General features: G+C 44.4%; 1 protein-coding gene across 1 annotated transcript in view; it reads left to right on the plus strand.

The window, feature by feature from the left end:
• Snd1 (staphylococcal nuclease and tudor domain containing 1) overlaps window positions 1-25,961 on the plus strand; it is a 403,901-nt gene that overhangs the window by 299,803 nt on the left and 78,137 nt on the right. The window contains exon 16 of the mRNA XM_041675559.1: window positions 5,031-5,140. Within this exon, the coding sequence (XP_041531493.1) occupies window positions 5,031-5,140 (110 nt within the window). The remainder of the gene's footprint in view (window positions 1-5,030; window positions 5,141-25,961) is intronic.

Raw genomic sequence — 25,961 nt, forward strand, 5'->3', positions numbered from 1 at the left:
TCAGAAGCAATTTCTGTGCAAGTTTCGGTTTTATTTCTGTTGAAATACTAGACTCCCATAACTCGTGGTGGTAGTGAAGGGAGATTTATAGGAACATCTTAGGGATCCTAAATAGGATCACATCTCACGGGTCCTAGAATCTGGAAGATGAGTCTGAGGAAATCTGTGGCTTATTGCTTCCTGTGGTTCCTCGGCAGGCTTGTGCTTTACACATGGCACGTGCAGACCCAGTTCCAGAAAGGGTCATACTTGCTCACCTGTCACCTGCTGTCTTTATTAGGACACGGTTTTATTGCTGTCCATCCCTCCTACCCACTTCTGCTTCCCGTTCTCAGCTGTGGAGTGATGAGAACAAATACCAACATTGTGTGGGGAGCACATCGCTGCTTGGGCCCGGGAAGCCCACCATTGACTCAGCCATAGCATTCGGCCTCCAGTCTCACAGATGAGATGAGCGCTCAGCTGTCTATCAGTTGTTAACAGTGAACAACCCTAAAGTAGTTGATTCAGTCACCACTAATGTGCCATACACAGTAGTACAGGGGGATACCTTCTGTCCGGTAGCTTAGCGGTATGAGCACAGTCTTCCTCTCACACCGGTGCCCCTACCCTCCAACATAGTGTCTAGTCTGGGCTAGTGAAACAAGGAGGAAGGCATAGGAGAGCTGTGAGATGTCTGAGTGTCCCAGGAAGACTCCTGCTCTCTTCCCTCTGTTGGCAAGGGCCGCAGAAAGCGCCGTGGATAAGCAGTCAGCACCACTGACTAATCCTTCAGATTGGTTTTTGTTTCTACTATCTCTCTCTCCCTCTGATAATGCCTGACTTTTTGCTGGATTAACAGCCATTGGGAAGCTGTCACTTCTACACAAAGCAAACTGGCCATATTTCCCCTTAGTTCTCGTTGTGCAGTACAAGAAAGAACAGACACACTTCAAGTCTGGTAGTGTAATTATCACATAATTTAACATACTTTCTAAAATATTCAGAGTGATACATAACCTTTACTTGACCATCAATAGAATCTCTTATATGGCCATTATCTTGTCATTAGCAAGAATTTGTTCTTCTTGTTCCAAAACTGACTGACCAAAGTGGTTTTTTTTTTGTTAATTGCACTAGTTAGTCATTGTCTCTAAGTGTATAATTTTTTAATAGATTGTTATGCTGCAGCCCAGCCTTTTAAGTTTGAAAGGAAGCACTCTCTACTCCAAAAGTCAAGTCTTGGGTGCTCAAAAGGACAAACTGAAAATTGTAGGATTTTTATGACTATGCTAGACCTTGTAGACCCTTCCTGTCAGAGACAGAGGCTGTGAGCTGGTGACATTTAATAGTTCTTAGTGGCAAAGCAGAAGCCAGAGTCACGATGTCCTAACATCATGTCTCCCCCTGAATCCTCCAAAAATCAAGAAAATGTTCTTTTATGTTGTGTTTTATTTCAAATAATTTTGTTCAACCATTCATTTGCTAGAAAGCCCGCAAAAAGCATGAAAAAAATAATGAGTTTTACCTTTAGGTAGATAGACCTTAAGGTTTTTATGAGCTGCAGAGAGTGTATATGGCTCACCAGCCTTTTCCAGACCTAAGATACCATCTCATGTCATCCCCACAATGCATTGTAGGGAAGTAAAATTCTCAAAAATGCTCAGGATTTTTCTTAGGTATGGTGTTTTTTCAAGTTAAAATATTTTTGCTTCTTGTGTGGTTTGTCGGGGTAGTGGTAAGACAGGCACTTACTCTGTACCTGTGGCGTTGGAGACACAGCTTAGGCCATACCTTATCAGCATGCAGCACCTCTCCAGTGTGTTACCAAGAAAGGCAGCTGTTAGCAGTGATGTGCAGGATTCAGAACCACAGACATAGGCCAGAGACAGTCTCTAAGACTCACTCCATGTCTTCAGTCTGAGGCACTCCAGAGCTTGGGAACTCTCTGTTTCTTCTGTCCATTTTATTGTTGAGAAAGGGGGATGGTAGCCCAGCAGCAGAGGCCTTGATTCAGACAAGGTGGAGTGCACTCTGGGCTGCCTTGTGCCATGGATCCTGGGCAGAAGGGGATAAAGACCACCTCCTGCTCGATGTGTTCACCTGGATCACAGCAGCATCCAGCCACTTCCTGGGTCTTACAGGTTAAAATTGGTGTTGTCCTGTTCATCACCAGACACAGTTCTTTGTTTCTTGATCCCTTTGGACACAAAAGCGAGTCTGGAACCTGATAAACCCTTGGTTTGGATGCTCCAAGGCCACAGGGGTCTGCCCACCTTCGAGTCTTGTCTTTGCTTCTCATTTTCAGTGTTTTTCATGCTGTGTGTTGCCACCCACTCAAGTCTTCAATCCAGTGCCAAAACCATCTTAGTTTTTGTCTTTAATGGGCTACAGTACAGTAGACTATCACTATGCATTTAGTCAAGATTCACCAGTTTGTGGGGATTTGACTATATCTAAGTATGTATGCTATATGCAAATATACATGTGGGATTGCTGAGATGGTTCAGTGAGTAACGGTACCTGCCACGTGACAACCTGAATTGAAAGAGCCAGTTCCTTCAAGTTGTCCTCTGACCTCCATGTTGATTTATCTATGTATGCTTGTATGTATGTGTCCATGCCTATGCTCATACACCACCACGTGGGTATAGAATCAAGGGACAATGTGTCCAGAAGTCTTTCCAGTTACCACATAGGTTCCAGGGATTGATCTCAGGCCGTGAGACATGGCAAAAAGTGTTTCTCTTTGCACCATCTCCTGGGCCTACACTAGCCTATATCTGCAGGTGCTGTGAGATTCTTCCTGCTCTCCTACCTCTGCCTGCAAACCTTGGCCCTGTAGCAGGTTCTGCTTCTCCCATCTGCCCCCTGTAGTCTTCCACCTGGTGTTCACTTGCCCTTTGACCAGGGGTATTTTCAAAGGAAATGATCCAAGAGAGATTTCTTCCTTTACCCATGTGAACTAGCATTGTTGTGAATGTTGGCTTCTTCCTCTGGATTAGCTGAAGCCTGGCTGCTAGGAAATGGAGAGCGACTGCAAGACACTTATTTTTCGTCCACAGATAATGAGTGAACTTGTTTCACAGGCCCAAAGGACCCTTGTCTAAAGGCAATTCTGCTTGATCTGCTCAACTACCTGGATCTACTGAGCTGTCATGCTCTCTCAACTTCATTATCTGGTGATCGGGATCCCATAGGGTGTTCCTGAGGTCCTGGCAGCTTGACTGATTTCTTGCTATTTCAGAATACTGAAATGGTGACATGGGTTAAAGCTAGTACTTTACTATTGAGATTCTGAGATTTGAGGTACCCGTTTATTACAATAATTCCTTCCCATCCCTCAGTTTCTGACCTTGATGCTCCCAGTTTTGGTCCCTGGTACATAGCAACCCACCTCACAGCACCCCAGTTCTGCTGTGAGGGATCAGCAACAGACCAAACACTTACTTTTGCATTATTCTTGTCTCTGCAGCAATGCTTCATCTACGGGTATGTGGCAAAATAGTTCAGCAGAATCGTTTATTTTTCTCCCTGGCAATTCTCCTCTTGCTTAGTTTGCAGATCTAAAATGAAAAGTGTTTTTGGCTATTGATGTCTTGAAAAACATGGACTATTTTTCATTCCATTTTGCTCTAGCCTCATCTCTCCCTGAGGTTCTTGGCCCCTGGAGTTCTTGCTGTCTTTTAGAAAATCAAGTTTCTACTCCTCTCATAGACACTAATGCAGGGAAAGAAGCAGCCCTGTTGATCTTCTAGCCACATGACTGGCATAGGGCCTTCAAGCTATCCCATCTTTGCATAATTAGAAAATGTCGGTTGCTGCAGTCTCTCTTTTGCTACTGTACCCCACCACTACCACCTAGTGCTTAATTTTGCGTAATCTCTACTACTGGAAGCCTAGCCACTCAGAACCAGACATGGAGCCTATTCCTTTTCTTCTGGGCTTTGGGAATCTTGAGTCTGTATTAGAAATGGGAACAACCTGCTTTACTCGTAAGCATGTGGAGCCAGTGTTCTGTTGGTGATGGGACCACTATTGCCCCGAGTATCGCAGAATCGGGTACCAGCAGAGGTCAGAAACTGGGACACAAATTTTCATCACTTTTCTTTTTCTGGATTGTCATCACTTTATTTTCCTGTCTGTCTCTACCTGGATCAAGTTTCTCCTTCATAATTACATTTGCAGTCTGAATTACTTTGAAATATTTATGTCTTATCCAGACATCAAAATACAACATACTTTATGATCTATCACTTATGACTACTCTTAGTAATAAATGTATCTTCAAAATAAGTGATTGAATCGAAGAAAGAAAAGGCAGTCTAGATTTTCCAGTAGGTGTGTATTTTGTACGGTGTACCATCGTTGGAAACAAGTATACAGGACAATTTTCTATGCTCATGAATGTTATAGGCTTGCTGTGGGAGTCAAAGTGTGGGAATTGCTAAGAATGATAAAGGTGATGGTATCAAAAGCTGAAATAGCCAGCCTTGTTCTAGTATCTTGCACACATACTCTCTCCTGGGCTAATACAGCATCTTTAAAAAGTAGAGGTTTTTATCTGTCCGACAAAGGGAGCTGAGCCTTTGCTCAGTAGTTTAGCCAAAGCCATGAAGATAATAAATGATAAAATGGGTTGTGGAGCCAGTATCTCTGACTACACACCTACTCATTCTTCAGTATTCTAGCTTCTTCCTGCCTCTCATTCTGAGTGAAAGCTAGTAGTACACTAGTATACAAAGCACAGCCTAAGGACAGAGAGGGTGTTTATTTGAAAAGGAACGTGACACTGAATTAACACTTGGATCCTGGCATAAAGTCAGAGAGTAAGGAGGAGGTGTCTGGGAGCCAGCTGCAGCTGTTCTCCAGCAGCCCATGACTGGGCTGGCAGTGGGATTTCAGTGAGGAAAGCCTTTTCTATAAGCATTGGCTAAAACCAGGAAGGGCCAAAGGGGAGCCATGGTGAGGATTCCTCCCAGGTTGAGAGTGGTGGACTGAGGAGTGTTTCTGCACACTTTCTCACAGGTTTTTCTTTTCTCTCAATACAGGCATTGAATGTCCCAGAGGAGCACGAAACCTGCCAGGCTTGGTGCAGGAAGGAGAGCCGTTCAGTGAGGAAGCCACACTTTTCACCAAGGAGCTGGTGCTGCAGCGAGAGGTAGGCCATTTCCTGTAGCTTCCTCTGCAGGAGGGATACACAGTCCTGCCCCCAGGATCTCAGCCTTTGCTGCCATGTCAGAGATGAGTCTGTCGCCTTTTTCCATTGCCCAGCTTTGCCATCCATGAACCATCCCTGTGTCTGCCCACATTGTATTTCTTTGCGCCCTGGTTAGCCACCCCCAGATTATTCCTTCTCGTGATAACCTGGCACATGAGGCCAGCCCAGCCGGGATCCTGATGTTGAGAACTTCAGCTCCACAGTCCTCCTTGGCGAATTAGCCTGAGCTGCCTGCCTCCAGCTGGATTTAGAAGCTTGACTAACCCTGTCAGGGGCCAATTTTCTTTGAACATTTATTTGTATCTTTGAGTAATTGCATTTTCTGTAGTGGGTTTTCTGACTTAATTTAATTGTATTTCTGTATCTGCCTGTTGGGCTGACTCTTGCAGGCAGGAGTTGGGCTCTCTGCTGCCGTGGTGCCCTTCGACCTGCTAATTTTACTCGTCTTCGTCAACAGATATATATCTTCTTTCTAGGAGTATGCCAGCCATTCATCCTGCTAAATGAGCACAAGCAAAGAATGGTGGGAAGTGTGCCTTGGACAGGCTTAGGATTAGGACCTGCCTCTGCCCGATTCCTCCCTAGTCGGGTCTGTTGGGCCACTCCAGTTAGAGAGCATGCACAGAGCTGCAGTCTTGCGCTCCTAGGGGCTCTCTCATCGCTCACTCCAGATCCTTGACAGCAGATCTATGGGGCTTCAAAATGTTTGGTATTGGGCAAACCTGGGTAAAAACTCTTAGCAGCTCATTTCCTTTGAACTATCAGCCATTACATTAACGTTGGGAGCTACGGAAGAACAGCTCAGCCCTAAGGGCTTGTGTTGGGCTGCCCAGGCTCTGAGAGGTCCCACCTTTTTAAACTCAGCAGTACGCAGTACTCCTGCTGTCTGTGATTTCCCTAACAAACTTGCGTTCTTGTTTGAGTAAAAGAAATGAATTTGGCCAAATAAATCCTGAATCATCTCTGTTCAAGAGGTATCTGTTCCACTTCCCAAATATCAACTGCAGCTTCCTGGGTGATGCTACTTCTGCGGTGCTGGCCGTGCCGTGGCTGGTGTGCAGCACTAGTCGGCTCATTTCATTTACGTTGCTCTCAGTCCGCTCTGTTAAGATGTGCACATACGTGAGAGTAGAGGTCCTTGATGGTGACACATTTGCTGCCGCTACACATACATCTTGTAACCACACACTGTAGCTTGAATTTTTATCATTTAAAGATAGCAGTGTCTGCCCCTACCCTCTACTAATGTTTGAGTCCATACCATTGTGTCTAATACCTGGAGATGAGATGGAAGGGGCAAATATTTAGACTTTCCTTCTGACTGTGTAGACTTTTCAGTATTGTGCTACACAGGAACTCGGAAAGCAGGTGAGTCCACTGTGGCTTGTGACCTGCAGGCATCACAGGAAGTAACAGTGAGATAGGGTCTCACTCTGTAGCTCTGACTCTCCTGGAACTCACTAAGTAGACCAGGTTAGCCTTGAAAGAGGTCTGTCAGCCTCTGCCTTCCAAGTCGTAAGATTGGTGTAGCATCAGATTATTGTTGGTTTCATATGCGTGCATAGGAGAGGAAAGCCTTGGGACATTTGTGAGAAGTTGATCTGTATATTGTATCTCACCTGACTTGACTTTTCTTTGTTTTGACTAACATCTCCTAAAGCAGTGGTTCTGAACCGTCCTAATGTTGTGACTCTTTAATATAGTTCCTCATGTTGTAGTGACCCCCCCAACCATTAAATCATTTTCATTGCTACCTCATGACTGTAATTTTGCTACTATTATGAATTGTAATGTAAATATCATTGTCTTAGGCAACCCTGTGAAAGAGCTGTTCAACGCCACCACCACCACAGATTGAGAACCACCAATGTTCCTTTTTCTTTCTCTTTCAATTCTTGTTTCCCCTACTCCTTTTCTCCTTGGCCTTGTTTCTGGCACCTGGGTGACAGTCTCCTGGTTATTGTGGCCTTACCTTTATCTGTGTATATTTAATACTTACTGGTGGAAAAGGTGGCACTCTTCTCCACTTTCTTTAATGCCTCTACCATATATATAAGTTTGTATAACCTTAGTCTAATACGAAGTTGATATTTATCTTCCTTGACTGTAGTGACCTAATCTTTCGTAGCCCTTTGTTTAGGGTCTGTCTATAACAAACGTTCTGCATTGTCTTAGCAGCTGATGTGATTACTTGGTCAGACTGTTTTGAAAGGTCATTATCCAGAGGAAATGGGAGTATGGCCTAAACCTCAAATAATTTAAGATGTTGACTGAAGGAGCCAGCTGTAGCCAACTCTCTTGGGCATTTCCCTTCATAGTTTAGATGAAAACTGGTTTCTGAATGGTAAGAGAGTAAAAGGAGGGCCATTTAGCAAAAGTGCTGTTTGTTTACTATTCCCTGCGTCCATAAGACATCTAGAAAGCAACATTCTTGCCTTCCTCTCCTCCAGAGATGAAGGACAGAGGTCCAGGCACTGGTACGGTGCCTGTGTGACTGCAGGAGAGCTGGAGCTCTGTGGCAGTTGAGCATTGATTTTGTGCTTATGCCTATTCCTTTGATAATCAAGCATAACTGGGTATTTAAAAATTTGACTGTCCTTGGCTCTATCCCACCTTCCCTTTTAAGTTTTTAAACCTTTGTTCACATTATCGCCTTTGGGCCCAGGGCTTCTCTACCTTGGCCTGCTTTCTCCCAGATACTATAAACCTGAATTACTAAGGGAAAGTTTTTACTAGATTCTCCATAAGTGGAAGCACTTCATGATCAGAGAAAGGTCAAAACAGAAAGTATTATAGTCACTGTCCCAAGGCCAGACCTCTGTCAAGAAAAGAATGGGAAGCTGACTTTCAGGGTGTGGACACTGAGAAACAGTGCCGTTTGCTGAGGATATATTCCTGGCTTTGAATGAACAGGGCACAGATCCTCATGTGTCTCTCCCTCTGTATTGAGTGAGTAGGAAATTGCTTGCTTTTCCATCCCCATCCCCTATGTAGAGCCTGAAAGGGACGACAGAGCTTTTCTCCCATATCTTGAGACCTGATTACCATGCTTTCCTTATGCACAGAACTACTGACATTTGCAGCCACCATTCAGTCCCATTTTCCTAAGTGGCTCTCTTGTCCTTTTCATTACACCACTTTTCCCTGTCTTCTACCAGATGCTTCGCCTTAGCCATTGATTCCTTTTGGCCTCAATTCTCTTGAATTTAGGAATTCTGGTCCAGGGCAGTGGTCCGGCATGCAGGTGGCGTTGCCAGTCCCAAGGCGGGAAGAGCTAGAAGTCAAATACCAGGTTATTAGCTGATACTCTGATCTGATCATGGCTCAGAGCAGCCATGGGCCTCTCCAAGGATTTAAATCCTTACCTTTACTCAAATATATCCAGGGTAATTCTTTTGTGCATTGTCTATGACTGCTTTTATACCATAAGTCAGTGTAGTGGAGTTGAGTAATGATGTCAGAAGTCAGATGGGCTGCAGATAAAGTTTGCTTATAATCCATGTGGTTTAGACTGCTAAATTGGGTTAAATGGTTTATGGTAACTATGTAGAACTTTGAGAAGTCTCTGTCCTTGAGGCTGGGCTGCTTCTGAGGTATAGAACTTAAAATTGTTGTTTTGTGTGAGCTGTAAGTGCTATCTCCCATTGGCTAGCATGTGCTTAATGACATATTTTATCCTCTCCTTCCCACCCCCACCATACAGCTGCCTTTTTAAAGCAACTCCCTGTGACACTGCCAAGGACAGGAAGATCCAGAGTAATTTCCCAGACAGGGAGTTGTGCTTGTTGCTAGCGTCTTCCCAGAAATAGGGATGAGAGATAGCATTAGCTAATGGGTAGATAACCGGCTTAAAAGTGCAAACTTCTAGGTCTTCACACTTCAGTCATCTTGTGGTCCTGAGAATATGATTTTTTGCTGCCTTTCCTTGGTATTTCTGTCTAGAAGATTGATCTGCAATCCAGCCATCCAAGAGCCCTTTGAGGCCTTTGTCACGAATTCCACAGTCATTTGTACTCCTCTTGACATCGTCTTCCAGAAGGCCAGCTAGCCAGCATACACTTACCGAGCCATCACTACTTGCCAGCACTCTGCTTGTTGCTGTGTTGGAGAAACCTAAACTTTTAAAGAAGAAATTGTCAGTTATTAATAAAAGATCAATGTCTCCATGTTTACTTGAGACAGGGTCTTACAATGTAGCCAGGCTGGTTTGCAAGCTCATGATCCTCCTACTTCTGACAGGATCCCAGAGTGTCAGTTTTACAATTTAACTCTCTCCTACTTTCAGGCTTAGCAGGTATAGCTTTGGAGGAAGACGAGTCTACAGGGGCTTGGTAATCATTCCCAGTGTTTTCTGATGACTCCTTCGTCCTCTCTAAGACCTTAGAATTGCTCCTTGAAGATGCCTGGATAATGACACCCCCATGCTGGACAGCTCCAGCGGAAAATACAGGCTACTGCCCTGACCTATTTCCCTTCTTCCTGATAGCATCAGAGGGAAGATTTCTCCCTAGGGAACTCACTCTGCAGCTTCAGTAACACTGGCAGAGCCCTAGTTTTCCTCTGACCCCCAACCCATGTATTTTTTAAAATGCAAAAACTATAGCATTATAAAATGCAACTGTTGCTGTTAGGGGAAAAATGCCTGTTTGGAAGAACATGGCCCTATCTTGATTAATCTAAGGAGGAGGAATATAGTATACATAGGAAAGAAAGTTTAGCAAGGAGGAGAGAAAGAAATTTGCCCATCTCCTTCATTTAGGTTTCATGTTATAGTGCCTCTTGTGTGAAAAGGGGGTTGAAGGTTGATCTAACCTCATGCCTTTTGTGTACCCTCTGGCTTATCCCTATAGTGACCCTCAAGCACTGAGTACTGTGTCCTCTCAGCCTCCTGTTCCATCTGTTCATGTAGCCTCCTCCCTGCTAAGGAAAGCCATGGGAGGAAGGATCGTAGCAATGGTGCTGAGGGTAGCTGAGCCCTGGGAAATCCAGAATGCAGTTCACTTGGCCAGGATGAACCCAGTGAAACCTGCTCTCCCACTCTTTCTGATTGCCGTGTCCACTAGGAACCCTCACCGAGCCACTAATAACTGCCTGCTGGAAAAATAAGCAGGCTGCTCACTTGTGCTTCACTTTTCCTACAGAAACTGCTTTATTCTAGATTATCATAACCACTGTCCAGGAGAAAGGGGGATATTGTGCAACCTTTTTAAAACATCTCTATTTTCCCCCACGATGGTTAAAAGATTTTTGTGGGGAGGCGGGTAAGGCTTTTCGCACCCACCCTTGACAGTTCAGCGATGGTTTTCAAAGCTCAATTTGATCATAGTTCACTGCTGTTTTCTCAGACATAGGGGAGTCGGGAAAAGGAACTTTAATTTTATAGTACTTTCTAGGGTTTTTGTTTTTTAAGCCTCGTTTTGTATCTCACAACAAATGTATGCAAAGTTGCTCTCCCATTCTCACAGTCCAGGAACGCCGTTCCACCTGTTCCTCTTATAGCTGGTGGGAGGCAGTAATAAAATAGAAATATCTACACTCCCGATCAAGCGCTTTGCTCCTCAAATACTGCTAATTCTGTTATTAGAAAGGGATCACTTTTTAAGCCATATTTTATCATTGTTTCAACTCCAGAGTGTCTAGAACTAAAGGATCTTTTCCAAAGGTCAAACATTGATGCTATTCCATGAACTGTCCATCTGGCTTTGTTCTGGGGCATGAGGGATTTGTTGTGGTTCTGTCTCCCTGGGGTCTTCTCTGCTCTTACATAGTTCTTCCATCTTTTCACTATTTGATAACCTGCTTGCTTCATGTGCTATTTGACTTTTCTGGGCCCTGCGTTTTATATGACTGCTTCCTTCCATATGCTAGGGTGTACCCATGCTCCTGTGTGTCTAGTCATTCTCTTTGGAGGCAGGTCTGGCTCTGGGCATGCATTTGTTTACAAAGACATGGCTTCCTTTCTCTGGGTAAAGTGCCATCTCTGATTTATAAAGCGCCTTGGCCACCTCTCCAACCTGTGTCTCATCACTTGTTTCATATTTGCTCCGTGTCAGAGCAGGCCTATGATGCTCGTAGTTCCCATTTTCTATCTGTCTTCAAGATACTCAGACGTGATTTATTCCCCTACAGCTGTAGGGCTGGGGAAAATACCTGTTCCATTATTATTTGCAGTTCTCTGAGAAAGCGGGAGAGGAAGGAAGGCATTAGAATACTGAGGCTGACTGAGGAACTTGACCTTTCTGTGACTGTCCTCTCAGGGTTTCCACATCTTTCTAATCATGATGCTTACACAAAAGTAAACAATGATGTTTGGTGTTGTAGAAAAGCTTCAGTGCTTTAAAAAACAAAAACAAAAAACAAAAAACTTCAGTGGTCTAAAAGAAGCCGCTACCAGTGTCTCTTTCAGTTTCTTAATACAGTTCCTGTCTCCCTCCCTTGTATGTTTCTGTCATCCACTTTTGCTGATTAGGTTGTTAGCCCAAAGGGAGTTTGTTTCTTTGTTTTTCAAGACACAGTTTCTCTGTGGAGCCCTGGCCGTCCTAGAACTTGCTTTGTAGATCAGGCTGGCCTCAAACTCAGAGATCCACCTGCCCCTGACTCCCAAATGCTGGGATTAAAGGTGTGTGCCACCACCACCCAGCTCCAAGGGATTGTTTTAAAGTGTAGATACCCACAAATTTCTGTTCTGAGATGAGTTGTAAACACTATGTGAATATCAAGCTATTATCTGACCTTTCACTTTGGGGCTTCAAGCTCTTTCTGGGTACTTCTAACCTCCAGAGAGAAGAGTTTTCAAATCCTATCACAGCCTCTAAATGAAAATAGCATCATAAGATGTCAGAAAGCCAGGTGTGATGGTGCACACCTTCAGTTGGGAGCATTGAGGAGACAGAGGCAAGATGCCTCTGAGTTCAAAGCAGACTACATTACATAATGAGACCTTTTCTCAGGGGAGTGGGGGACTTAAGATAAATGTTTTAGGTGAGTGCTGCTATCACAATGCCCCCCACCATGCTTCTTCCCTTGGCCTACTGGGTTCCCTGGTCAGTTTTAACTCCTAGGGCAGCTTCCAGTGGCCTTCCTCAGCACTCTTAGCCTGCGTGCTGGCTCCAATGGGATTCCTTTCTGCAGAGCTGCTAGCTCAGCTCTGCTGTTCCTCTGCTCTTATGCATAGAACTTTCATAGCCAGTCAAGCATAGAATTACATCCATTCTTCTGAAACAGTTGCTGGGGCTAATTTGTCATTGGCTTGGCCAGGATCCTATTACCTGTGTGTCATAGGGGCTGTCCAGTCTAGGTTTGATAGACCTCAGTTCCCTCTAGAAAATAGTGTCCACATCTGTCACTACTGCTGGAAGTGAGGGTGGGAAAGGCATGGCATAGAACACAAGACATGTGTCCTCTTTGGGACATGGAGGAGGGCCTCAGGGCTGTGATTCTGTTTCTGAAAAGAAAATTCTCTTCAGCAGAAGCATCTTCCCTATCCCTTAGGACCTGGTCTCCACTGTTGTAAACTGTCCTTTGAAAGACTTGTGTTTTTCTCTGCCAGGTCAGCTTGTTTGTAGACTGTTGTTCCATCAAAAATTAAGTAAGAAATATAGTGCTTGGACCTGATAGTTGTACTTTCCTCCCCAAATAGAAGCAGCAGCACCCTTGGCAATGCCAAGACAATCCTGGCACATTATTCTCTTCTTTTCATCTTTAGTCCTGACCCAGATCAGTCCCAGGGTAAAGATGGAAAGACTCAAACATGATTTCTTCTTGCATCTTTCCACCAAAATGTACCATGGTGCTTGTTTGAACTTAATTTAGAGCGATGTCTCAAGGCAAGGCTAGTGTACTTACTGTCTCTGAGAGCATTATTGTAGACACAGGGTCCTGAAGACCCTTCATACAGGGACACACTAAGTAGAGCTGCTGCCCCTCAGCAGATTTGACATTGTCTATTCTCACAGGGTATGTTCTTTATAGCAGGACCTGGAGGGGACAGCTCTTGCCAAGCATGTTCATCCTTTTGGGCTCCCAGGAGCTATGGAGGTCTTGTGAACAGAACAAATGGAAAAGTGTTATCAAGAGAAAAAGGATATTATACACACACACACACACACACACACACACTCACGTAAGGTTTTGGGCTAGGAGAGCTGGGATGTCGTAGATGCTCTTGAACCAGTCCCTGCCTTCTGTTTCCTCTGTATTTGTCCTGAACATCCACTTCTGGAGCTTTCAAAGGTAAGGATTCTTTTTAAACCAGGGCAGCAGAAGCTAATATTCTTAATATAATAACGAAGGGCTGACGGCAAGTAGCTCAGAGTTTTTGTTTCTTAGGCAAAGCACCTTACACTGAACTCCCTACCTTCCCTGCTAAAGCCTGGTTTGGAAAACAGTTCTCTATTTCATCTCCAGTCTTCGGGTTGGCGGATGTTTCCCTCAGAACTAAAGATGACCATACAGACCTGTCCCCTACTAGTCAAAAGGATTTCATGCAGGACCCCAGCACTGTTTGCAGTGACCATAAGGTTTTATATTGGTGTGTTTAGAGACTTTTTTGGGCCTAGTGTTGCCCTGTTCTTTTGTCCCAAACATTCAAAGCCATACCCCACTGCCTGAATTTCCCATTCTTTTGGTATTGCATAATTCAGTTGATGCTTTTTTAGAACACAGCTCATAATATATAATAGCTAGACTTCCTGAACCGCAAGCAAAGGACAAGCAGATTGTAGATTGCATTTGCTCTCCAGGTAGCAGTAACATTGTGCTGTTCCACGTGTGACTCCCCCAAGGACACAGGCGTGACTGTTCTGGTGGATGAGCTGACCTTAATTCTGGCTTCTTACCCACTCCCTGTGTCTGTTACCAAAGACTGGGGAGCCTCTGATGAACTTCCTACTTGCTACTCCACCCGTGACAGTTTCTGGTCAGCTGAACTTAAATGGATTTTTAAAATGAAAGTGACCAATGGTCTGTTGTGAAATGCTTTGGTGCATGAAATACGATTATGAGCAAGGTTGGGAATTAACAGCAGAGATGCGCTAAACCTGGCCCAAACGACAGGGTTTCATCATCACAGGGGACAGCTCATTCTCAGACTCATCTTCACTCTGTTTTAAGGGCATCTTTTTTCTTCTTTGTCACTGAACAAAAACTTAGTAACATATGAAGAGTCAGACCTGGATCCTCATTTCCATTTCCTACCTGATCTCTAAACAAGGCCCGTCTCACTGTACTGCAATTCACTGGGAACTGCGACATTTCATTGTTTCAGTTGTATAAAGATTGTACTGTTGGTTACTGTGAAAATGAGATGTGTATGTAAATACTAACGCGGGACCTAGTAGATAGTGAACACGCCATGAACAGCAGTTTGCAACATCATTTTATTACTGACATTAGTTGTCTATTGGTTTTGCTAATGTGGGATTCAAACTCCAATGTGGATAAAACACTATGCCCACATAGTACCATTGTGGTGGTTTGATATAGGTGCTTGTGCTATGAACAATATTCATATTAGAATCAGCAAAAAGTAATGTTCCATCCACTGCCTCACTCCCAGACCATTTTCAGTAAATGTAAATATACCCTCCACCCCAATCCGGTCTTGTGCCATAGCTGACACTCTTGCCAGTTACAGCATACTTTGACCTAGGGCTTTGATCCTTTTTCCGAGTTCTTCGAAGCTACTACCAACTGAGCTGAGCATGGTGGCACATAATCTTAGCAATTGGTAGGCAGAGGCAGGCGGGTCGTTTGAGTTAGAGACCAGCATAGTCTGTTCAGACCAGGAAGGGCTATATAGTGAGACCCTGACTCAGAAGGAGAAAAAAAAAATTTTTTTTTTAAAGTTCCTACCCATTAGATAGATTTGGAACTTGAATGGAAACACATTTGCCATACTTCATCTAAGTTCTCAAAAGAGCTTTGGGCATGAGCCAGTCTTTTTTTCTAAGTAAGATAAGACCAGGCCATTTTGTCTCTGGTTCTTCATGTCCCATACATCAAAACCATTTTCTTCTGAGCAGTACCACTTTCACTAAAAAAGCAAAGGGCTCCCCCAGGGTGTTAACCTTTGCAAGAGGGCTTTTCTAGATTTGACTGTGAACTGATAAGGCCAACCATCACTACAAGAGGGAAGAGCCAGTCACTTGTCGGTGTCTGAGAAATAATGGCTAAGTGTCTTCACTACCTAAACTACCATGGGGGTTCCCTGCTTTCTTCTACTTACATAAGAATCCTGGTCTTGTGTGATTCCTAGGGTCATAGCAACTAGAGAAGGAGAGAAGACAGCCTTGTAGACCCCAGGCAGCCCAGGCTTCCTGGTCCTCAGATGAAGTCGCTGTGCTGCTTTTGCCCATGCTTCTATCCCGCAGTCACAGCAGTCTAAGTTCACCATATGTTTGTCCTGGATGTGTATTAAATTGGAAGACTTGGAACCTAGGAAAATGCCAGCAGGAGCCCTAAAGAAAGATCTAGGTGTTAACCAGGACAGAAAGGGATGGGAAAAGAACGACAAGTAGCATTGTCTGGAACCATCACTGTAGAAGTGATAGCTGTTTTCTGAAGCAAGGATGAGAAGAGTGTACTGGAAGCCCTTTCCCCGTGCGCTTTTTCTTCCCAGGTTAACACTGTGCTTTCCTTTTCTCCGTTTCCTGTCTCATGGTACAGTAGAATTCTTTATAGTGGTAAAGACAGAAGTTGGCTAGAGATGGGAGATGATGCAGCTACTACAGATCCTTTCCATCTGTGCCCACACGGCTCCATATGCCACTTTCCAGGTCTCTAGAGTGCTCATGGAACGAGGGTGCTCAATCTAAAACCTCTGACCTGGAGGTTTTATGGGAGCACTGTAACCTTCTATGAGAAAATGCAACAAACAGACCATTGCCACTGATTGAATATGGATTTTTGGCCTGGCCAACTGCCACTTGGTAATTTTAGAATAGGGTCACTTTCAGAATAGGAGGATTCCTTGTAGGAGGGGGACTAGTTGCTTCTTATTGCCATGCCCTCCCACAGCCGTGTGCCCCATCTCTTGAGTATATGACGCACTCTCCGCCTGCCTGGCAGAGAGAACCAGAGTTCTCCCCTCAGCTTCCAAGACTGCAGATGTGGCCATTTCCAAATGCCTGGGGTGCACTTAAGCACTTACTCCTTCTCATCTCAGCACCTCTGCTCTCAGCACATCAGCAGCTTTCTAACTTGCATTTAATTTTGCTCTGTGTTTTGGCCTTTCAGGTATTTGTGGCAGAAGGTGGGGATACTAGTGAACTGGGGAGAGGGGGGGTCACTGTTTTCAGAATTATGCAGTTATACCTGAGTCGTAGTTTCTAGAGAACCATTTAAGCAAGAGTACCAAGAGGGTTCTTGCTGATTTCATATGTCAATTTTAAGTCTGGATTCTGTTTCATATGGTACATTGACCGCTGCATCTGCAAAACTGGGGTTGCTAAGTTCTCTTCTTCCTTACTTCCTTAAGAATGCCAAATAATGGGAATGCTCAGACATCGGGAATTTCCTCAGGAGACACTGGCCCAGGAGATACCTGAGAGTGTTAGTGACCTGAAAAGGGAGTGCTGGCCAGAGGTTTTTCTCTTCTCACCAGCATCTCAATAATTAGGAGCCAATTGATGGAATAACAGAACTGTTATCTGGAGCTGGGGATAATTCTGTACTCCATTGGGTTAAACTTTGATCGGTATTTTCCCTTTTCTCTGGTATCAGATCTTTGTGATGTGTTGACTTTTTCTAGATGAGCAAGGCAGTGTTGGGTCCTGATAGCAATGTATTTTAGTAAACTCTAACCCAGAGGACTTAGTAGTTCTCATAATCCTCCTTGTAATTAACTTGTTGAATGAAGCTCTACGCTGAAGATGCAAAGCAGACACTAAATATTTTATCTTCCTATTATGGGTGCTACGCCCATGAATCTAATGCTCCTTTTCCCTGGTTGTCTGGATGAGACCATATTTGCGTATCTGCCTTCCTGGCTCTGTTAGGGCTTGCTAGAGATTGTCCTTGAAGCTGTGTATTCTTGCTTTTCCATACAAAATAGTCAGTGGCTAAGATACCCCAGCTCAATACCACTAAAGAATGGCAATTTTAGAAATTCATGAGACCTTGGAAGCCCTATGATGTTGCAACGTCAAGGGCAGTTGTATGATTTATTGAGCCCCATTGCCCTGCAGAAGCACTGCAGCATGTGAAAAGCAGGTAGAGGTGTGAGATGCTCTGTGCCTGGACCTTGAAAGTCTGAGGAAGGGGCCTAGCCCTTTGTGACACAGTCACAGGGGCACCAAGCATGCCTACACCACTCCAGGAAAAAGCAGTTTCTCATGGCCTGGACTTACTTACTTCATCCTTCTTCTTTTCATTTCCTTACCTACTCCCCTTGTGTGTCTGTAATTTGTACAGTATCGTTTAAGGGTGTTAAAGAGATCAATAGCAATTCACCTTTTCCCTTATTGATTAAAGTGATGGCAAGGAAAAATGGCAGGCAATACCAATTCATCTATCATAAGTTATCCATTTCCTCCTATGCAGCCACTGACTATCTGCTTGTTGGGTTGCTGATCTGCAGTTGGCATTACTTCTGTTTCTAGGCTGCCTTAATGAAAATGAAAGAACCGTTATGTTTGGCTCTCCAATCAAAGATGGGCACGAAAGAGGGAGAAAATACAAAGAACAATAAGATTGCTTTGGGACCTGCTCTTTGACTTCATGGCTTATCTGAGGAGCTTGCCATATGTGCTGTGCCATGAAAAAGCGCAGCTTTGGCACCGGTTGTTGGACATTGCTCTATCACTCAGAAGCACCCTCTCTCATTTTCCCAAAAGTGCATACCATTCTTTTATTGTCTATTTGCTATAGAATGTAAATTGGGTATGGTGAATGAAAAGGCCATGGCCCCTATGGATGGCTCTGGTTTTACTGATGGTGTAACAGTTTAGCATTCCTCTGCGGCTTTTCAGCACTAAGTGGGCTCATCTTTGAAGAATGTGAGGTGCAAGGGATGGATGTTGGGAGGCTTGAGACATGAAGGAAGGGTTCTTAAGATAAAGGGATTTTGTGTCCACATAGGTATAAAACACAGATGTGATTCTTATCGGCTTCTCTTGACTCTAGAAATAAGCATGGAATAAGCATGTGTACCTGTGTGTGCTGTTTGCCTTCACTGGTCATACCTTCTGACTGTCACTTGGAAAAAGTGACAGGAACATGTTTTAAATGTGCACATTAAGCCGTTTCACAACAAAGTGCTCGTTTTTAAAGTTCAGTGTTGCGCATGGTAACATACCTGAAGAAAGACTGATTTTAATCCCAGGACTTGAAAGAGGGAAGTCAGTACCAACTACAGGGCCAAGACTTGGTTAACCCAGCTGCTGCATCTCTCTTTTAGAGAGATGAGATAGGGATGTTGTTGCTTCTTACCAAAAATTCTCATTCAAGCTGGACAGTACTCCTTTCCGCCCCTTCATCCGTGCTGAGGTTCACTGCTATCATGCAAAGTAGGCTAATTCCCAGAAACATCTTCCTGGGTTGAGTTTTGGTGGGGAAGTAATATTTGGGGGGCTTCCTGGAGGATAGCCCTGCTTAGCCACTTACCTGAGTATGTAGTTAATGGCAATCTATGTGGAATGGTGGTCCCAGGACTGGCTGCTTGTTGATGTCAGGAGGCTGCACCCAGCCAGGCTTGTCCAGAAGAGCACTGCCACCTCAATCATGCTTCCTGAGTGCTAGTGTATCGAGGTCACTATTTTGGATGTCCCTCTTCCAGTGGGGAGACGTCACTGAAACCTCAGTGTGACTATGTGATCTGCGGGTGCTAGATCTGGAGAAGACAGCCAGCTGTCTGTCAGGTTGGTTAATTACATGTGAGGCTGCCGGCAGGGTGATTGTTCTTTTCCCATGAATCATTCGCAAACCAGTGTCCTGCGTGGATGGGGTAAGGGGAGCCTGACATCCCCCTCTTCTTCCTCAGGTTTGTTCAACAGCTTTGCTTTTTAGGCCAAAGCTTTATAAATAGCTGGAGATGATGAAGGAAAAAAAGGAAATGAAGACTATATTTCTGTGTAATATGTTTTTCTCCTAATTGGAAAGTAGCCCCCTGCTTTCGCATCATCTTGGCAGCCACAGTACAGAGGTTCGAGGTTTGCCATGGGTAGGAGGTGCTAGGGGCTCAGCTCCTAAGACAGGCAGCAGACTACAGACTGGGCATGACTTGGAGATGCAGCAACTAGTGCAGCAGATGGCACATCGTCTTGCTCCACTGGGGCTTGAGACTCACACCATCTTCTTCCTCCAGCCAAGACAGCCTCATTCCTGCTAGCCCTGAATACAGAAAGCATTTCTGGTTTTTTAGAAACTCCATTTTTAGACAAAGATGGAAGAAGGCAAAGCAAATATAATACAGGAAATTCAATCTCATTATAAACATTTCCATGTCAAACAAACTAAAATAGAACTTTCTCTTTGTTGGCCAGAAAAATTTAGAATAGCAATCTACATTTTTCCATAGAGCATTGAGTGCAAAAAAAATTATAAATAGAAGTAAGTATGACCCATTCTGTTCCAAGGACTTGAGCATAGGCTTCATAATACTGAGTTAGAGCATTTCTTAGCTAGAATGGCTCCCGAGGTTATAGAGCCCAAGCCAAGCATTTTGTCGCAGGTGAGACAAACTGAGGAATGAAGTTAAATCACTTGAACACATTCCCATAGTTTCCACACTGCCATCTCCTCCACAGTACCTCTGAGGCAGCAGCCACCATCCCTAGTCATCCAGCTGAAGTACAAGTAATACGAATGTGACAGCGGTGTCTACAGAGGAGTGGGTGTGTGTGATGAAGCAGACAGAAGAGGTAAACAAGGGAATTTTCTTCAGATTGCTTTACTTCAGTGAGACAAGGACAGGAGGCTCAGTCCACAGAGAAGTCACCTAGGCCAGAGTTGCAGAACTAACAGCACACAGGATCAGAAAAATTGCCAGAGGGAGAGGAGGGCAGGTATGTGATTGAACTGGAATTTTCCATGGTTTTGGTGTACAGTTGTAGAAAAGCTGCTGTCTGTTGAGGCTAAAATCTGAACTTCAGGTGCACCCAAAGGAAACCCTGAGGAATAAACTGCTGTCCATTGGGGCATCTTTGTCTTCTTCTTTTTGTGGGGTCAGGGGCATCTTACTTTATTTGGATTTTTATTTAAGAGATTGGGGAAAGTTCAACTTGCCTAGCTAAATTGTCCTTAAAGTCCCTGACTCAGGTTTGACACATAGTTCCATCCTTGTCCCCGATATCATATGTTCAGGGACCTGTTCCTTCTGTCCTCACAGAAGGCCTCTGGAGAGCTGTGCCACGTTGTCAGGGTCTGGACGACTTTCTCACTCTGTGCTGAGATTCTTACCCCCCCACCATCTTCTCTATCTTCTTGTTTGTCTTTTAAGGGGTTCTCAAGTGGGGGAGGAACAAATCACATTTTCCAGCAATTTAATTTTATTAGCTGATTTTCCCCCTTTTTCAAAGCCTAGCTAAATGGAGCTAAACATACACACAAGGGCTATATTTAGTTCTGGTGGTGTGGTAGAGTAGAGAAGGCACAAACATAGAGGTTTATCTGCTACCTAGTAAACATAGGGAGGTGTCAGGGCTGGAGAATTCAATAGTAATAATAAGCATTTATACGGTGCAATGACAACTTTGATACAGGGCATAATTTCCTGGGGATTGCTATTAATTGTGACTCTGCCTGTGAGCGGCCCCCTGGAGAGGGCCTTGGAACACCATGCAGAGTTAAGCTATATTAAACATCAATTAAAATAGTGTAAAATAGCAACTGAGCAAAATACACAAAGGTCAAAGTAGCTGTAAACATGTAGACAGGCAGTAGGATATGAGGGGTTAGGACCTAGGGAGCTTACTGCCCTGATGCATTGATGTGGTCAGTTATTAGCGTCTTCAAGATCCAGGATTATTGGGTTTGTTGGAGAGTGAATCGTGAAGCTCATTGGCTTCCTAAGTTCAATTCTTGCACAAAGGAATTTCAGAAACAACTGCTATCCAGCAAGAGATGAGATAAGACAACCATAGTCAAGCGACGCTAGCACAGTTTTCTGTATTGGAGAGGTTCTTCATTCTGTGCTGTCCAGTATTTGGCCACTGGGCACATGCAGATACTAAACACATGTGGTGCTCTTGTGCGCACACACACACGGAATGAATCTGCAGCTAAGTTTTAGTAGTAGAATGTGACTAGTAGCTACCATGTTGGACAGTGCAGGGCCCCAGACCACTCATATTTAAAAATCCCTTTGTCCTCTTGTTGTTGTTGTTGTTTTTTTTTTATCTGATGTGTGTGAGTGTTTTATCTACATGTATGTATTGTACACTACATGCATGTCTGATGCCTGCAGAGGCCAGAAGAGGGCATCAGATCCCCTTGAACTGGAGTTATAGGTAGTTGTGAGCCACGATGTGGGTGATAGGAATTGTTCCTCTGCAAAAGCAGCAAGTGCTTTTAACCACCAAGACATCTCTGTGGCCACCTCCTCATGCCCTTTATTTGAGAGCATCTTTCAGTATCAAGAAAATCATCCTTGGCCTTGTATTTGACCCCCTTTCTCCCAACAGGCACTAATCATGCTTACGCCAGGTGCTTCCTGTTTTCCCAGACAGAAATAGGGAGTGGCCACAGAACTTCGGGTGAAAGCCACAGGTCTGCAGAATTGTTACTGCCAACAAAATACGTGACTCAGTTGCTGTGTGTGACTTTTCACTTCCCCAGAGCCTTTGGAGTGCAGGTCATCAGGAACTCTCATATTCATTGGTCCCTCTGGCACCCGAGCTGCAGGTACCTTTTCCTGTAGCTCTTTTAGCACTTGTTGAATGTTAATGATGGGAGTGGTACAGTGTGGTGGAATACTAGACTCCTAATCAGAAATCCCATTTACCAACTCTGACCTCCATGAGATTTGATCTTCCCCAGTAAAAAATGACTGTTGGACTAAATGACCTTTACACATTGAGACAATGAAGAAAAGAAACCCAGAGAAAGACTGTGAAGCACTGTGCCTCTGCACAGTGTCCCTATTCTCATGTCAGCCTGAATTGAAAGTTGCCCTTGCCTCAGCACCACCACCAGGCTTCGCCTGGGTTTCATATCCCTGAAATACACTTCTAAGTTCCTGTCCAGCACCCAAATGTCCTGTGGCAAGCTGGATGACATCATCGCCTCCTTTGGTTATGGTATACATGTAACCCTCAAGGAAATCAAGAACAGCCAACCCGATTACTTTGGGTCATCCTCAAATATATCATATCTATCATTTTGGCTCGTTATTGACTTAGGTCCACGAAACAAGAGGGATATAGAAGTTACCTGCAGTATTCAGGTCTCTCAGATGCTGACTTAGTGGCTATTAGCTAGTCCCTCTCCACCCAGCAGTAGAAAGTCACTTCTCCAGAAATTGTCCCTGGCCTCCCAGAGCCCCCGTGGAGCTGCCAACACTGCACAGCTCACAAAGGGCCCTGTAGCATCTCTAATTGAGGAGCTGGTGAGCGGCCGCCTTCAGTGGAGGTATTTTTAGCTACAGTGATACAGCCTCATCTCTTTGCAGGATGTTTTGTTTAGTTATTTCCTTAAATGAAATAAATAAGTAGAATTGAAGAGTGTACTACTTATACCCCATTGCCAACACCCAAGAAGTTTTGGTGCACCCCCTCACCACAGCCTATGTAATTAATCCTCCCTGAGACCCAGGTGCTGGGGCACAGCATTAGTCAGAATATTAGATAGAGCACGTACAGAGGCAAGAAAAGCTAACAAAAAGAAGAGAAATAATTCAGTCTGGCCTAGTGTCGGTGCTGAGGGCTCTGCAAGCAGCGTGGGCAGCTGGGAACCACCCTCCTTTCAGGCTGCTTGGGCCTTTGATGTATCTGATGCATCAAGTGAGTGGGCTTCCACTCCTGAACAGAGGCATCCTTGCACTACACGGGATTCCATTCTGTGGTTTGCTGAGGTTTGGGGGTGGGGGCAAGGGTTGGGATTTTTTTTGTTCGTTTGTTGTTTTATGTTTTAATTTTCCTTGTCTTTATTCTATCTGTGACTTGTCATGCTTTCTTGTGTTTGGTTTGGTTTGGTTTGGTTTTGGTGTTTGTGTTTACTTGTTTTAGGCTTTGATTTGGGGGTTTTCTTCTTAGCATGTTTTATCAATAAAGGAATAGAGGATATTCGCAGCACTTGCTTCTGACCCCACGGCAGGGATTCTTCACTCTGGAAACACACAGGTCAAGGAGGCATAGGAAAGCTACTACTGCTTGGACCTCCCTCCAGAGAATCTAGTTTGATCAATCACCAGTTTGGGGGTTTTATTTTTCCCAAGTTCCCCAGGTACATTAGCTGATACCAAGGGAACACTTTGTTAATTTAGGTAGGTGTGATAATAACATTGTGGTTATGTAAGGAAATGACCGCATATTTTTAGAGATGCATACTGAAGTACATAAAGTGGCACCATGTCTAGGATATATTAAAACACTGAAGCAAAGAAAATGGGGAGATATAGAAGGGCAGTGAAGAATTTATTGAATCTACATGATGGGTATGTGGAGTACTCCCTACTTTCAGTATTCTACTTTCAGGGTTTCAAGTCTTTAATTTCACAGTTTTTGTATAATTAAAATGTTTTTAGATTTTTTTTTTTTAATTCCCGAAGGCATTCCAGTATACATCTAAGGTTAAGAACTATAGGTATATTGGGAGATTGAATTTGGACCACCATGCCCTAAGCTGTCAGCTTAGACTTTGTTCATGACTATGGATTTCTATCAGCAGAAACTTGATCTCTCCAACTCATAAGCAGTTCACAATCTATTGACGGGATGAACACAAAAGATTAGAATCCAGGGGGGCTGGAGAGATGGCTCAGAGGTTAAGAGCATTGCCTGCTCTTCCAAAGGTCCTGAGTTCAATTCCCAGCAACCACATGGTGGCTCACAACCATCTGTGATGAGGTCTGGTGCCCTCTTCTGGCCTTCATGCATACACACAGAATATTGTATACATAATAAATCAATAAATATAAAAAAAAAAAGATTAGAATCCAGGAGTAGCCAAGTAGACAGCTTCATGCCTTCCACCTTCCCTCTACAATGAGCATGGAGAGCTGTTGTGATCCCTTGCCAAAGCTGCATGCTCCATCCTGAGAACTCTGACCACACCAGGGAGAGTGGCGCTGATTGCACCTACACTGTGACGCATGGTCGAAGATAGTTCTCCTCTCCTCGAAGCACTTTACCCAACGCCATTTGGCTACCACTGGTGTGAGCTGAAGTTTGTACCCACTTTCCATATGCTCTCAGCCGCGTCTGTCTCCTCTCTCTCCTCCCTGCCCCCCCCCCATGCTGTGTGTGTGCACGCTCCTTTGTGTCCTCAACGTTGTTCCAACTCTCGAGTGCTATTTTATTTTGTTCTGGCTGCTTAGCAGGTGAGACCATCAGCAGCTTGTACAGCCAAATTAAATGGAGTTCTGGAGTCAGGCTGGAGCGTCTATCCTACATTTGCACCGTGGCCTTGATTAGGACCCTGGCTAAGCACCTTTTCAGTCAGAGGCAAGCTGGTGGCTAATCTTTACTCAGGGGGCCTTGTTACTTACACCTGAGCATTTAGCTAATCTGTGTGTCATTACAGGGTCCTACAGAGGGTTGTGAAACTACAGATGATATAGGTCACTTATCAGCCTAGAATAAATACAGTTTTACCCAGGTATTTACTAAGAGCATGGCTGCCAACTCCTAGGGCAGTCCTTTTAGCAGATTTCTGCCTGAGAAGTGTTGAGGTCATCTACCCACCCTGTGCTTGTGCCAAAGGACTGGGTCATCTCTGGCTCCCTGCGGGGTTGAAAGTCAGTCTTGGCCCTAACAATCAACTCATATTGCCTGTGTGTGATTTTCTCCTGTCCTCTCCTGAAAGTGCACTGCGGTGGTTACTCTGCAAACCCATGATATACCCTGCACTGCATTTCTCCACAGGACTCTTCGAGCAGATGGAAGCTGAGATTTCTTCTGCTTCTGGCTTGCTCTAAGCACACATTTCTGCCATATATACCCGCCTGCTGTCGTCCCTCCCAGCCTAGCCACGTCGAATATGCTTCATAATCTCAAGGGCATCCATCATGTCCTTATGTTCTCTTGAACTTGGCATATCCCTGGCCACAGAACTGGTTCTACAAAGGCATACAAACAAATAAAGAAGTCAGGAATGCTGATTAGTTCTTGTCAACATCCGGAAAGAAGGAATCTCAGTTGAGGAATTACCACAACACATTGCCTTTGGACATATCTGTGAGGCATTTTCTTAATCACAGAGCAATGTAGAAAGGCACAATCCACTGTAAGCAGTGCTATTCATGGGCAGAGCGGTCCTGGGTTATACAAGAAAACTTGCTGAGCAGCATGTTCGCAAGTAGCATTCTTCCACGGTCTCTACTTCAGTTCCTGCCTCCAGCTCCTGCCCTGGCCTCCTGGATGATACATTGTGACACACATTGACTCCCAAGTGTAAAAAAATAAACTTTTTCCTCCTGTGTTTATCACAGCAACAGGGAAGCAAACTAGGATACCAAGAACAGGCTAAGGCCAGGGTTGCAGTTGCACCGACCTGGAAGCCTCACTTAAAACTGGTTCTTCTTTGACTTGGGCCTGTGAACCTACCCTAGGGCAATCTGGAGTTGCCCTGTGTTCACCAAGAAAGGCGCCTGTGGCTGACTGGGAAC

This window comes from Microtus oregoni, unplaced genomic scaffold (assembly GCF_018167655.1).
Source record: "Microtus oregoni isolate MIOR12 unplaced genomic scaffold, Mior012 000026F_ref0000081, whole genome shotgun sequence".
NCBI classification, from domain to species: domain Eukaryota; kingdom Metazoa; phylum Chordata; class Mammalia; order Rodentia; family Cricetidae; genus Microtus; species Microtus oregoni.